At 37.0% G+C, this 14604-nt stretch overlaps 1 protein-coding gene across 2 annotated transcripts in view; it reads left to right on the top strand.

The window, feature by feature from the left end:
• Positions 1-14604, top strand: part of LOC129417324 (arf-GAP with SH3 domain, ANK repeat and PH domain-containing protein 2) — a 106339-nt gene that overhangs the window by 43353 nt on the left and 48382 nt on the right. For both annotated transcript variants that reach the window (XM_073869631.1, XM_073869630.1), the window contains exons 3-4: positions 7903-8048; positions 9721-9795. In XM_073869631.1, coding sequence (XP_073725732.1) covers positions 7903-8048; positions 9721-9795 — 221 coding nt within the window. The remainder of the gene's footprint in view (positions 1-7902; positions 8049-9720; positions 9796-14604) is intronic.

Below are 14604 nucleotides of genomic sequence, written 5' to 3'. Positions count from 1 at the left end.
AACGCGACCGGGAGAAAATGACGCTTTTAAATTGACGCAAACTAATATAAGGTCAGAGTCCGCTGCTTGTGTTGTTAGTAAACGTGTTGCACATCATTTTATACAGATATATGTAAGAGCTTTCTCTGATTTTTCAAAGCAATTGATGAAATAAGCTTGCACAATTTTCGCTCGCAAAATGAAACGAAAATGAAAAAGGCGGAGAGCAGCCGCTTTAGTTTTATCAATGTAAGCCTAAATATTGTGCTGTACACTGTGTGAAGTCAGGTCTGATGTAAAAACATTGGTCATAGTACATAACATTAGATCATTGAATGCAAAGTAGGCAGTCTTATGTGGCTGCTTGAACACATTTGACCACATGCGGGTGATTCTCGTGACTTATGAGGTGTCATGAAACATTTTGATAATAAAAGTAAATGCTATCAAAATAAGAAGCATACAGTTACAAACATCTCTTCATGTACTATATTGCACCTTAATTTTAAATGACATCATACAAACCAATTTTGTTGTTTTATTCCACATTTAAGGGGAAAATTTTCATTACTGCAAAGTGTCTATGACTGGATTTGTGTTCTTTGACACGGAAATATTTATAATTAAAAATCTAGAAGATAAAAAGCTTCAGTGCATGTTATACTATAAACATTTAAAGTAAAGAAACATGTGGTATTTGGTGGTCATTGGTTAATGTAGAGACAATAATAATGAATATAAATGTGTCCAAGACCAATTTTCTCATCCTCCGCAACAATTTCCAATCATTGTTTAAGCACTCAAGGAACTAACAAAAAAAAAATTGTTGGAAGGGACATAATTGACTGTGACACACAAGATGGCTACCAGGTAAGCAGTTCATATTTTTTCTCTCCAGATAAAAGTTGAAATTTGACAACTTTTTAGTTCTCATTACCGAAACATGACTTTGTAAATGCATATATTTAATATAATATCATGTTGCGGTAATGATAATTTTTGATAATGCTAATCTAAAAAATGTAAATAATTCTATAGGAAATATTTATTAAATATTCTAAAATAATGGCTATAGTAAGTTCAGACCTTAATGGCCAAAAAATGGCTTCAAGGGCTTTTTAAAAATTCTGATGCTCGACACCTTCTAAATCTGGATTTCGTGAGAATGACTCATGCACATCTACACCACAAAAGCAATCCGGTCGACTACTTATGAATGTGATTGACTGTAGAGAAGTGGGAATGTGCGTTTTTGTCTACTTATGAATGTGTCGAAGCGTTTTACACCCCGTTTAAACCTGTCTTGAGTGTCGTCTGCTTGTGATCCGATCGACCAAAATGCATCTTAAAGCAGTAGTTCAGCCAATAATGGTCCCCAAAGACTTGACCATTGTATTTTTATTCCTACTATTAAATATTTAGGGTAAATTACTCCTTTAATGCCAGGTGTAAACAAGCTCTCTGTTGAACTACTTGTAAATCTCATCTACATTTATTCAATGTTCACACTTTCAGGCGTCAACATAGTCAAGTGATTGGCGCTAAATTCTTTTCACACTTTTCTTGGATCAAAACCGCAAGCAATCGTTGGCTTAAAATAAACTCCAGAAGTGTTTTATGAAGGGGGATTTTTTTAACCTTACGAGACACTATACACAGGTTGTGTTTAAGTGACTAAAGCATTACTCACCTGGATCAGTCCCAGTCTCATCTGAATTCACAATCTTGTCTGTGGTCACATGGCTGACTGTTTGTGACCACATAAGCACTGCCTAATACAGATAGCAGATTCGTCTGGATGTCTGCATTGCATGAACATTGCATTTAGAGCATTACCAGCCTACTATGTTTGTACTAGGGTGTTTAGAGATAATTTAACCAATATTAATTTACATAACATTCACACATATGAGTTCTCATTTAAGAACAGCAAGTGAAGCATCAACAGACAGTAACGCTTTCCTTCAACAGTCTGTCAGTCAGAAGGCCACACCATGGCAAACCGCCTGCAAGGGTTGGATTACTGTAAAGTAGAAAACAGATCTGAGTCAGCGTTTTACTGCTGGAGGCAAATATAAGATGTGCAGAGCTCAAATGTCGCTTTTAAAACAAAAAACAATCCAAATGCTTAATCGGCTCACTGCAGCAGAAAGCAAGACAAGGATGTTTGAAGACCAAACACAGCTTGTGTTGAGGTTATAGACACCACCTGGCCTGGAGATTTATTGTCATAACATTAGTGGCGGCATCGGGTGGATACTGGTCTCCGTGTGAAGAGTCCTGGTGTGAATGTGAAACCATGTGGAGATCACAAGATCTGCTGTAATTTTCAGAACTTCACAAGGACTTCAGACACCTGCTGAGTTTGGTATTTCACCGGATACATTAAAAGACACTTTTCTTAAATTGCTTCAGAGAGTCTAGACCCTCAGACCAGTAGACCATGGGCTTGAAGTCCAAGGGCTTTTAAATTTTACAGAAAGGCTTAATTATTTAGCATTAAGATATATAAATATTAGGGATGCACCGGTCCGATATTCTGGATCGGTATCGGGGCCAATCCGGCCTTTTTTGCTGGATCGGATATCGGACTTACAGGACCGATGCAATTCGATACTGTGCGTTATGGTTGTTACTGACAAGCTATTAAAAGGACAATTATTATTATTAAAGCACCATAAACGTTTTATGCACTATTTTCAAAGTCTTTTAATACACTCAATAGCTTCATGTGAAGGAACAAACGCACATTTAGAGATATTTAAATTCAAAGAAACACTGTAACTTACTTGCAAACTGGGTTAATTCACTGGTGAAGCGGACGGCTGAAATGCGTCATTCAACACACGCACACACACAATAACTGTAGGCTGTTTTAAAGATCTGATTTATAAAGTCCCAGTAAGCTGTTGGATGGATGCAATTCAGTATGTGCTGAGCAACGATGCATCTAATCTCTTTGTGTTTTAACAGTTATGACCCGGGATGTGCATAAAAGGTCCGGTCAAGTGCATAATTTCCAAAATAACCATCTGCACACTAAAGCTTTTTTAATGTGACATTTCTGCGTAATTAAGGAAAATATATTTAGCATACTTTTTTGACCAAACGTACCTATTTTATTTTTTCCTAAAAACTGCCATGGTAAATAATTACTAATGTTTCATGTAACTTGTAAATCATTTTAAATGATTGATTTTTACATTTAAATGATACTAGATGTAGCAGAAAGCACTATACACCTGATGTGTGTGGTGTGTGTGTGTGCGTGCGCAAAATTCGAGTATCGAAATCGGTTCGGAGGTGGGAAAAGTGGTATCGGTGCATCCCTAATAAATAGAGACCAGCATGATTTAAAGCCAATACAAAGCCAGTTTTTCCAGATCAGATAATGTGTGGAACATGACTTGGATTGGGCACTTTCTCCAGCATCATCTTGTTGGTGAAAAAACAGGTTTAAGAAGTCAGTAAGATCTTTAAGCCAGTGATATGAGTCATTATAGAGGGTTTGAAGAAACAAATCTTCACTGCTCATAATTTTTTCACAGCTCAAAATCTCTTTCCTTCACCGATAACTTGACACTATCCTCATGGGGCAGGAGACAGAGTTGACTTGACTTTTGTTTCTGTTTCAAAATCTGTTCCTGAAGAGTCTAACATTAATATGTTAAATATTTGACAGATGCTTCTGTTCTTAGTGACTTTAGTTTTTAATGTGTCATGGCAAGCAAACAGTTCTGAAGGTTTTCTGGTTAGAAATGATACATACAAAGAAATCATTTGACTTTTTAATGAGTATAATGAGATTAAGTGTTATTAATCTGCCCCCATGTTTGAATTTACGGTGCTGGCCTGAATGTTTCCATAGGTATGCAACATATCATTTGCTAAATAAGTTCAAATTTTTTAATAGTTTTCTTTTACAATTGTATCGTTTTACTTCAGAAGACATAAATAAACCAGTTGGAGTGATTTGGATTACGCTGATGATGAATGCATGTGTTTTTGGATTTTGAGTCCTGTTTGAGGTAACATGGCAAAATTTTTATAATATTTAATACAAAATTTTTCATTTGTGGTCAACTGAAAGAAGGAAGAGATGGCATGAGGGTAAGGCTAAATGATAGCTCTTTAAACATCCCCAATGCACTTGGACGGGGAGTGCTATTAGTGTAATGAAAGTGGCCATTTAAAGACTAAAAGAGCTCAGATGCTAAACTTGCTAAGTGCGTCTGACATATTTTCTTGTAAATTTCTTATTAATTATATTTGGTCAGACTCTTAATGGATTCTGGCAACAAAACGATATTTCTGAATGACCTGAGGCTGGGATTAAGTGGATTTGAAGCATTATACGTGCCATGAGGAGTCGGTTTATATCATTATCTCGTTTTTGGCGAAGATGGCGTTTAGTAGCTTTTGCATCTAAGCTCCTCATTTGAAAATGATCAAATTATCAAGTTATTAGGATCCATTTTAAAGGCGAGGTGCATGATTTTTGAAAAACACTAAAGGGAGTCGGGCCGAGTACCAAAACACACTTGTAGCCAATCAGCAGTAAGGGGCGTGTCTACTAAGCGACATCGTTGCCTGGGTTGCGTATGTGTGGGGCGGGTCTATCACATGAAAAGGTCCAAATTCTATTGGGGTAGGGGCGTGTTTGTGATTTCAAATGTCAACATTGGCTTTCAGAGATCATGCACCCTGCCTTTAATAGCGATGCTGCCATAGTTAACCTTCTATGTAGACAATCCAGGCTGTTTAACAATGGGCCTGTGGATAATACACCGTTAAGTGGGTTACGGTCAGTAGCAGTCAGCGGTCCCAAAAGACTCACGTAAGCAGATTCTGCTGGAGATAATTAATGCAGATATTGCACATTTGTGCCCTCATCTGTATTTATTACAGTTATTTATTGAGCCAGGTGTAGTCATTCATTAAGCCCAACAGTCAATGAGCATATAGCAGAAACATGTTTAAGAAGATGAATAAAGCCTTGTTCTGACTTTCCTGATCAGGTAAACAGTACTGAGTGGGTACATTTGAATGGACAACCTTTGCATACCCATTATCTTCATTAGCCTGTGACCTGGGCAATACTACAGTTCTGCACATCCACATAAAGGCACAGATGTCTGCATTTTGCCACAAAAACCACAGTTATGGACCAGATAGAGAGTGATATAGCACACAACTGTGTCACTTCCTGTAGTTTTGTGCCTTTCGTATTTAGACACACAATGTGAGAAAAAAAAATAACCAAATGTATTATTCATTAGAGGGCATTGAGTCATTAAACATAGTGTGGACGAGGGAGGCTATTCTTGGTGAAGGTCTTTGTTTGTTGAAATTGTGCAAGGAATGCTGATAACGGTAACCCGTTTGTGAGAAGAAGGTCACACACAAGGGAGACATGAAGAAGCTTCAGGTGGCAATTGCCACATTTGTTTGGTTTGCGCACTGACAAGCATCCCGGCACTTTACAACATGTTTGTACTTGTAAATTACACATTTTCCCTACAGACAAACTATGGGGAGTTTGCGACATCAGCGCATGACAGCGCCGTAACAAGCGAATTACATGCTTGCTTGTTTTCCGTGTTTTGAAACATACCCAGGGGTTGTGCTTTAGCCCTGGAGAGGACGACATTTGGGAATTGGATAGGAAAAGGAGGAAGCTCTGCATTTTTGGTTTGTTTACATTTCCATCAGACCCTATCAGGATTTTTTTGTCTTATCATACAGTAACAATGGACAGCGTGAAAAGGCTTACTGAAACAATACATTTACTGTCTGTGTGTGTGTCAGTGGTTTTGTTGAGCTTATGTGATTAGGTAGTGTATCATAGATAATGCTAAAAGACGGGACAGCACAGTTAACCGGAAAAAAAGCAACAGTAGGAAAGAATGATAAGATTGGAGCCAAACATTTGATACTACAGGAAATTGCTCAGAAGTTTGATATAAGTTGTTCTGGTTTATTTCTATTTATTACTCGGCTCGTTGGAATGCTTAATTCTGATTGGACAGTCGCACCATTTGCAAGTTTGTTATTCCCAGATAACAAGCGCTAAAAACAAATAATACACGGTAACATGGATGCTGCAAATCATTTTGACAGGTACAGTTTAATATTACACAAAAAATAATTATAAATATGTCTTTTAATAACCTATATGACATTATATGAAGAGTTTGGCACATAGCATATTTAGGTTATAATAACATAAAAATTTCAAATCCATAATTCCATAAATCCAAAAAGATTTATTATAAAAACTGATGATTTTTTCCACAAAATGCAATAAATCCATTACAAGTTTTTTTCAAAATGCTATAAATCTATTGAATCAATATATAAATGTGCATTTATCTTTGCCATGTTATATTCATAGTTGACTAGTGGTAAACACTTATTAAAAAAATAAACATTAATGCCATTAATCAAAACACTTACTTTGTCATATTAAGAACGCTGTCATTGCTGCTGTCATCCTTGGGATGCCTTCGCTGAACTTTTTTTTGACAGCAATCAAGGGACGCAAATTCAAAATATGTGTTTGGAGTGTCGTGTGTTGTTCGTCATTTCAATATATGGGTGATTTTCGCGAAAACTTGGTTTTAAAAATGTCAAAAAAATTGCTTAAATTTACTTTTTTCCCACCAGACATTGAAAAACAAAGTCTGGAGTAAATGGGAACATTAATTTAAAAACTTTTACTTATCATTTAACACTTTTTGTAACATAATTGAAAAAATTAGTCCTAAAAAATCTCATTACCGCAACAGTCAGAAAACATCAACACTGACATATTTTCAAAATGACATGACAAACCTGAAAGAACATAATTTGGAGATTCTGCACATGCATTTAAAATCAAAGTATTATGCTTCTATTAATTAAATTAACATTTAATAAGCATCTGTTGCGGTAATGATAATCAAAATGTCGTGTAAGCATTCTGACAAGACAATATTTCAAATAAACTGTAAAAAATGATCTTACCTGGTAGCCATCTTGAAGTAACTGGTCCATGTGCTTGGTCACTCAAAATCAAACTTTATTAAAATTCTGTATGTGTGCTTAAACTGTTCTCAAAAAGGGTTGCGGAGGATGAGATCATCAGGCACGGACACATCATTTTCCTAATTTTTCTTCATTATTATTATACATTAATATTCAGTAAATATTTTTTCTGTCATCTAAAGTAGTCTAGCAAAACATCCATTTATTTTTTTCTTAATATTTTTATGTTAATTTGATTAAAATACAACATAACGCATGTTCAAACACAGCCGGACACATTGCGGTAATGAGAATTTCAGCAGAAAATGAGATACAATTTACAATTATAAATTCTTATGTTGAAATCACACATTGTGCAAGGTAGAACACAGTATTGTGTTAATTCTGATGCTTTTTAATGTTACTATATTACACATTTTAAAGCTAAAATCATTAGTGCCGTGGTGTTTCAATGGTTTCGTGAGAATCACCCATATGTGTTCGTTGAGTCAAGTGAACCATGTGGATCATGCATCTTGTCAAAATACGTGCCTGCTGCACACACGTCGAAAGGGTTTATGATAAAAGAGATGCTCACGTTCACAAAATACTCCCTTAACAGTAAACTCTGATTACACAAGAGATTAAGCGAGTGTCTGGCGGGCGCGAGCGTCTCTTTTATCATATATAACATATTTTGAAATGACGAGCCACACACGACTGGCTACATAGATGTTGTGACGAGCTTCACATTGTGCGCCCTTGAAAAAAAAGTCACTGGCCGCCACTGACTGTCAACCATGTTGATAAAAAATGTTAATGAATTTTGGTAATTGAATGAAATTGTTGAACTATTGATTTTTATCCCATTTACAAATTGTATTGTATACTACATTGACACTTTCCATCTGTTTCTAGCTCACGTGGAGAACGAGGAGCAGTACACCCAAGCTCTGGAGAAGTTTGGAGAGAACTGTGTCTACAGGGATGACCCTGACCTGGGATCAGCCTTCCTCAAGTTCTCAGTCTTCACCAAGGAGCTTACAGCCCTCTTCAAGAACCTGGTGAGGACGTTTATGAATGTCTGCAGAATCCCATGAATTTCAAACAGCTTTTGTATAAGCTGTTAACGACCTCTGGGTCTAAAATCTGATCCTGAGTTACTGGTCTACAGGGTGGATAAGCTTTCACAAATGTGCCTTAGCGGTTACAAGACTCTAAAAAGTGAAAGTTGGATCTACTTAAACAAATTACTTGAATTTGTAACAATTAAAAAATTAAGTTTTGTCAACTCAAATATTTCACTCGAAGTGAGACAATTTTAAGGTATAGTTCACTCAAAAATGAAAACTCTTTATTCTGTTGTACACAAAATAAGATATTTTGATAAATGATGGTGAGCACAATTTTGGGAAAAACAAATACTATGGAAATCAATGGGTACCGTCAACTGTGTGCTTACTGTGTTCAACATAATAAAGAAATTGATACAAGTTTTAAACAACACAATGATGACAGAATTGCAATTTTTGGGTGAACTATCCCTTTAAGGTGGATCGTTTTAAATTTTAAAAAATGACTTCAATTCACCCTCATGTCGCTCCAAACTCATAACCTCCATTCATCTTCGGAACACATTTTAAGATGTTTTAGATTTAGTCCAAGAGCTTGTTGACCCTTCATTGAAAATCTATGTACGGTATACTGTCCATGTCCAGAAAGGAAATTAAAGTAGTCCATGTGACATCAGTGGGTCGGTTAGAATGTGTGGAAGCATCGAAAATACATTTTGGTCCAAAAATAACAAAAATTACGACTTAATTCAGCATTGTCTTCTCTGCCGCTTCTGTTGTAAAGCGCATGCTCGAGGCTAAAGTCACGTGATTGCAGTGACGCGAATGATGTACGTCGCGGCTGACGTGTTATCTGGTTTACCTCAGCTGTGTTTTTTTTTTTTTGCTTTGTTTTTGTGGAAACGAACGCTGTTAGTTTGAAAAAAAACTTCGCAAACATGTCTGAGAATAACTCATCATCCGCGTCACTGCAGTCACGTGACTTTAGTCCACGCAAGCACTTAACAACAGAAAAAAAGAGAAGACAATGCTGAATTAAGTCGTAATTTTTGTTATTTTTGCACCAAAATGTATTTTCAATGCTTCAACACATTCTAACTGACCCACTGATGTCACATGGACTACTTTGATGATGTTTTTATAACCTTTCTGGACATGGACAGTATACCGTACGTAGATTTTCAATGAAGGGTCAACAAGCTCTCGGACTAAATATAAAACATCTTAAACTGTGTTCCGAAGATGAATGGAGGTCTTACGAATTTGGAAAGACATGAGGGTGAGTCATTAATGACATTATTTTTTTTTTGGTTGAACTATCCCTTTAAAGTGAAAAGTGAGAAAAACTGAAGTATTTTTTTAAGTTTATCCAACTTTTTACAGTTTACATAAACTTAAGCTGAACATTTCCAGTTATATTGTAATTTTGGGGTTATTTTCTTGTCAGTATTTGCAAACAGGATGAATAATGGCCCTACTGTTGCTGTGCATGCATGAATTATTCACCTAAACCATCTCATTTCTCTCCTGCTGTGACAGATAATTATGTTTCTTCTTTGCCGTTGTGTATTTATCTTTACACGGTTATGATAACCATTATAGGAAGACAATTACATTGCTGGGAAGAATGGAAGAGATTTATCTAATGCATCACTTTCTCTAGTTTCAGAACATGAATAACATCATTACCTTTCCGTTGGACAGTCTGCTGAAGGGAGATCTGAAAGGGGTTAAAGGGGTAAGTTCATTACTTTAAGCCTATAAACGGTTTTCTTGGGCTTTTTGGCAGTTTATCAGCATCATATTGACCAGTGGATGTCTCAAGCATGTGCATCGACAAGTGCATACATAATGGATAGATAATATTCCTTGGCTTACACAGGCCTCAGTTGATAAGTGTTGGGAATGACACGTTTGGACTCAAATGTACTTTACTCAATGCACGAACACAGATGTGGACAGCTGGCCAACACATTGCAAGATGTATGTGCGTTCTTGCATTATTGTGGCGGTAACAAATCATATTATTTAGGGGGCCATAAAGTTACCCTCAAACATCAGCAGATGAGTGGCAATAATATTGAATAATTTTACGAACAATCTTGGGGGGAAGTAGATGGTGTTGCACATCTCTGTCATAATGTGATGGCAATATGTCAGCTTATCAATTTTCAGGTTCCCCTCAGCAAAAGCCCCTGTTACTCGAATGCTCCTGTCTGTATATGCTCAGATGAGCTTACTTGTATGAAAGACAGCTGGTTAGACGCTCTGCTGAACTGATTCTCACAGTTTCCTTCTAGACATCTACATTCATTAATGTTTACCATAACCTTCGTGACCTTCTCTGCACCACGTGACACTTGTCTTTCTAGCTCTTAGGAAGTAGCCAGATGTGATTTACTCCTAATGAGGTGCTCGGTTCAGATCCCTGTCTCGTTTCCTAGGAGACTTCGCTCTCTCTTTCTATTGGTGATGGGGCTGAAAAAGACATTCTGCATGGGTGACGTGATTCCTTAAATGCGTAGTTAAGGATGAAAAGAACAGTTAACTGCATCAGAGAGACCCCAGAAAGAGCTGTAATTGGGCCTTGATGGACACTCAGGGATACCTTTACACTGAGATAAGCTTCATCTAAGGTTGTATTCTGAATATCACTGCCTTTCACCACCAAATTAGCCAAGCTGTACTTGTTAAAGAAGGCATCACGGATATTAAAGGATTAGTCCATTTTCTTAAAAAACATCCAGATAATTTACTCACCACCATGTCATCCAAAATGTTTATGTCTTTATTTGTTCAGTCGAGAAGAAATTATGTTTTTTGAAGGAAACATTCCAGGATTTTTCTCATTTTAATGGACTTTAATGAACCCCAACACGTAACAGTTTTAATGCAGTTTAAAATTGCAGTTTCAAAGAACTCTAAATGATCTCAAATGACGAATGAGTGTCTTATCTAGTGAAAAGATTGTCATTTTTGTCAATAAAAATAAAAAATATGCACTTTTAAACCATAACTTGTCGTCTATCTCCGGTCCTGTGACGTGCCAGCGCGACCTCACCTAATTGCGTAATGCCGTGGAAAGGTCACGTGTTACATATATGAAACGCATATTTGCGGACCATTTTAAACAATAAACTGACACAAAGACATTAATTAGCATCATTCCACATACAACAACGTTGGTCCTCTTTCTCCACACTTGTATACACTGGGGCATAGTTTCGATATGTCATCCGTGACCTCTTGACGTAATGACGCATTGCGTGAGGTTGTGCTGGCGCGTCACATGACCAGAGATAGACGAGAAGTTTGAAATCGTTAAGAGACCTTTGAAACTCTGTTGAAACTGCAATTTTAAACTTTATTAAAACTGTTACGTGTTGGGGGTCCATTAAAGTCCATTTAAATTAGAAAAATCCTGGAATGTTTACCTCAAAAAACATAATTTCTTCTCGACTGAACAAAAAAAGACATCAACATTTTGGATGAGATGGTGGTGGGTGAATTGTCTGGATTTTTCTTTTGAGAGAATTGACTAATCCTTTAATGCTTATTTATGGGGTTAGGGATTATAGCAAAATTTCAAACTTTAATGGCATCTATTATGGCCTTTTTACAAGATTTTATATATGTCTCAGATGTGCCCACAATGTCTCTGTGAAGTTTTAGCTCAAAATACCTCATAGATCATTTATTATAGCATGTCCAAAATGACCCTATTTGGGTGGGAGCAAAAAGCGCTGTTTTAATGTCTGTACCTTTAAATGCAAATGAGCTACAGCTCCTTACTCCCTTAGAAACAGACAGGGGGCCCTTTCAGTTAAAATAGATCTGATTAATACAGTCTGAGATAATAGTTTCTACTAGTAAACAGAGTACAACTCGCTGAGGGTGGAAACTATAGTAATGCAGGACTGTAAGTGGGCGTGGCTTTATCAATGTGACCTCATGAGTGTAATTAGACCGCTTTGGTTTAATGAGGATTAAAAAAGAAGGCGAGGGTGGATTTTTTTTATTGTAGGGTGGATGTGTTCACAAACTGCCAACACACATTATGTCCAAACACATTGTAAAAGTGGATTTTGCATAATAGGGGCCCTTTAAGATTTTAACTATGGTCAGTAATTCTAGCTGTGTTGCAGAAAAGCATTGTACCTTTTAACACAATTTTTGTTCAGAACTTTGTAACTCATGCTTACTTTTTTAGGCAACAATTAGGTTAAATGGCTGGTCTGGCATCAACCCCTACTGAGTCATAACAGATTCTTATATAGAGAAATAAATCCTGCTTTACGTCAGCTTCCCGTAAAGGTGATTGGAAGGACAGAGGCAGCTGTCTTATTTCAGCAGCGGTTATGGAGTGCTAATGATTTCAGAGCGGTCTATATCAGCATTGTGCTCGATATTTGAGCTCAGCAGGGACTGGAGCTAATGGATGAGGATTGTGGGTCTCAACTTATGCCATCATTCCGGTCATTAACCTGAACCTGTGCTTCATTTAACCTGTCAGTATGTTAAGTGAGTCTTTGAAATGAAATGTATTGGGGGGTTATTAGAAGGTCGTTTAGTTTTGTTACCTGTCTTTGGAACAACAGGCTGTTAAATGAAGTCAATTTAATGTGTATGGACATCATACAATAATAGACAATAAGTACTTTGGTATAGCTCAGTGGTAGAGCAATGGTTCGAACACACATAACCAGGGCTTGACATTAAAGCGGAACTCCACCCTAAAAACAACATTATGCTCCAACACTATATTTCATCACATATAGATGGTTTCAGCAGTAACAACATAAACACGCGGCTTTCGTAGTCATCACGTAACTTCCGGTAAACTCTGCGAAAGAATAAATAAAAAATTGTCTGCCAGCTAACTTCAAGTTGACTTGAATTGATTTGAGGGCAGGTTGAGCGGTAAAAGAAGCTGTTAGGCTTGTTCGACTTCATACGGCGGTGCAAGAATCGACAGTTGGATGCTGTCAAAGTACCGTGAGAAATCATACGGATGAGTTCGCTTTTAAATCGCTCTCGCAGAACTTTTGCCGGCGCCGCATAAAGTCGAACAAGCCTGATGGCTGCATTGATCAGTGGTTAGTGGGTGGAGCTAATGACTCAGTTTTGCGCAGTGCATTCTGGTTAATTGAGTACATTAAAGGAATATTCCATTTTCTTAAAAGAAAAATCCAGATAATTTACTCACAACCATGTCATCCAAAATGTTGATGTCTTTCTTTGTTCAGTCGAGAAGAAATTGTGTTTTTTGAGGAAAACATTCCAGGATTTTTCTCATTTTAATGGACTTTAATAGAGCCCAACATTTAACACTTAACTCAACACTTAACAGTTTTTTCAACGGAGTTTCAAAGGTCTATAAACGATCCCAAACGAGCCATTAGGGTCTTATCTAGCGAAACGATTGTCATTTTTGACAATAAAAATATGCTCTTTTGGGCCACAGCTTTTCGTCTAGGTCCGGTCCAGCGCGACCAAACGTAAATGCGTGGTGACGTAGGGAGGTCACGTGTTACATATATAAAATGCACATTTGCGGACCATTGTAAACAATAAACTGCCACAAAGACGTTAATTAGTATCATTCCACATACAACAACGTCGGAACGGTCCTCTTTCTCGACACTTGTAAACAATGAGGCGGAGTTTCGCGTTCGTCCTCTGTGACCTCTTGACGTCATGACGTATTGTGTGGGGTCACGCTGGCGCATCACGACCGGATTTAGACGAGAAGTTGTGGTTTGAAGGTCGATGTTTTTTGTTTTTCTTGTCAAGAATGACAGTCGTTTCGCTAGATAAGACCCTTATGCCTCGTTTGGGATTGTTTATAGTCCTTTGAAACTCTGATGAAAAAAACTGTTAAGTGTTAAGTATTAAATGTTGGGCTCCATTAAAATGAGAAAAATCCTGCAATGTTTTCCTCAAAAAACATAATTTCTTCTCGACTGAACAAAGAAAGACATCAACATTTTGGATAACATGGTGGTGAGTAAATTATCTGGATTTTTCTTTTAAGAAAATGGAATATTCCTTTAAAGACCGTTACGGAAATTCCTCTTCAACACACTATCAATCAAATTTATCGAAATCGTGCAAATTTCTTTTTTTTTCTCAAGTAAAATGCAAAATAGAAATAAATAACAGGCTAGAATGTCTAGGGTTCAATTCCACTTTAAGCATTCTCATGTAGTTGTCCTTGGGACAAGTAAATATGTCATTCAAAAGATACCTGCCTGGAGATAAAATTGACATTTACATCATTTTCGTCATCAGGAGGGTCTGCGGTCATTCCACGTGCACACAAAATTTAGACCGCACGGGCAGTACGCGTACAACAGCGCATGTTCGAGAAAATATTGAGACAGGGCACTCCACTACAAACAATTACACAATAGACAGCGTTCTGCTATTAAGAAAATATGCATACTAATTTACATTTACAAGGTACAATCATTTCCAAATGCAGAAAATCTAAGTATTAAAAATTGCCTTATTTTCCTGTTAAAGGGTGTTTTTGTAATGTGCCTGA

This window comes from Misgurnus anguillicaudatus, chromosome 7, assembly GCF_027580225.2.
Source record: "Misgurnus anguillicaudatus chromosome 7, ASM2758022v2, whole genome shotgun sequence".
NCBI lineage: Eukaryota > Metazoa > Chordata > Actinopteri > Cypriniformes > Cobitidae > Misgurnus > Misgurnus anguillicaudatus.
Note: the sequence above shows the minus strand (reverse complement) of the source record. Positions and strands in the feature narration are given on the sequence as shown.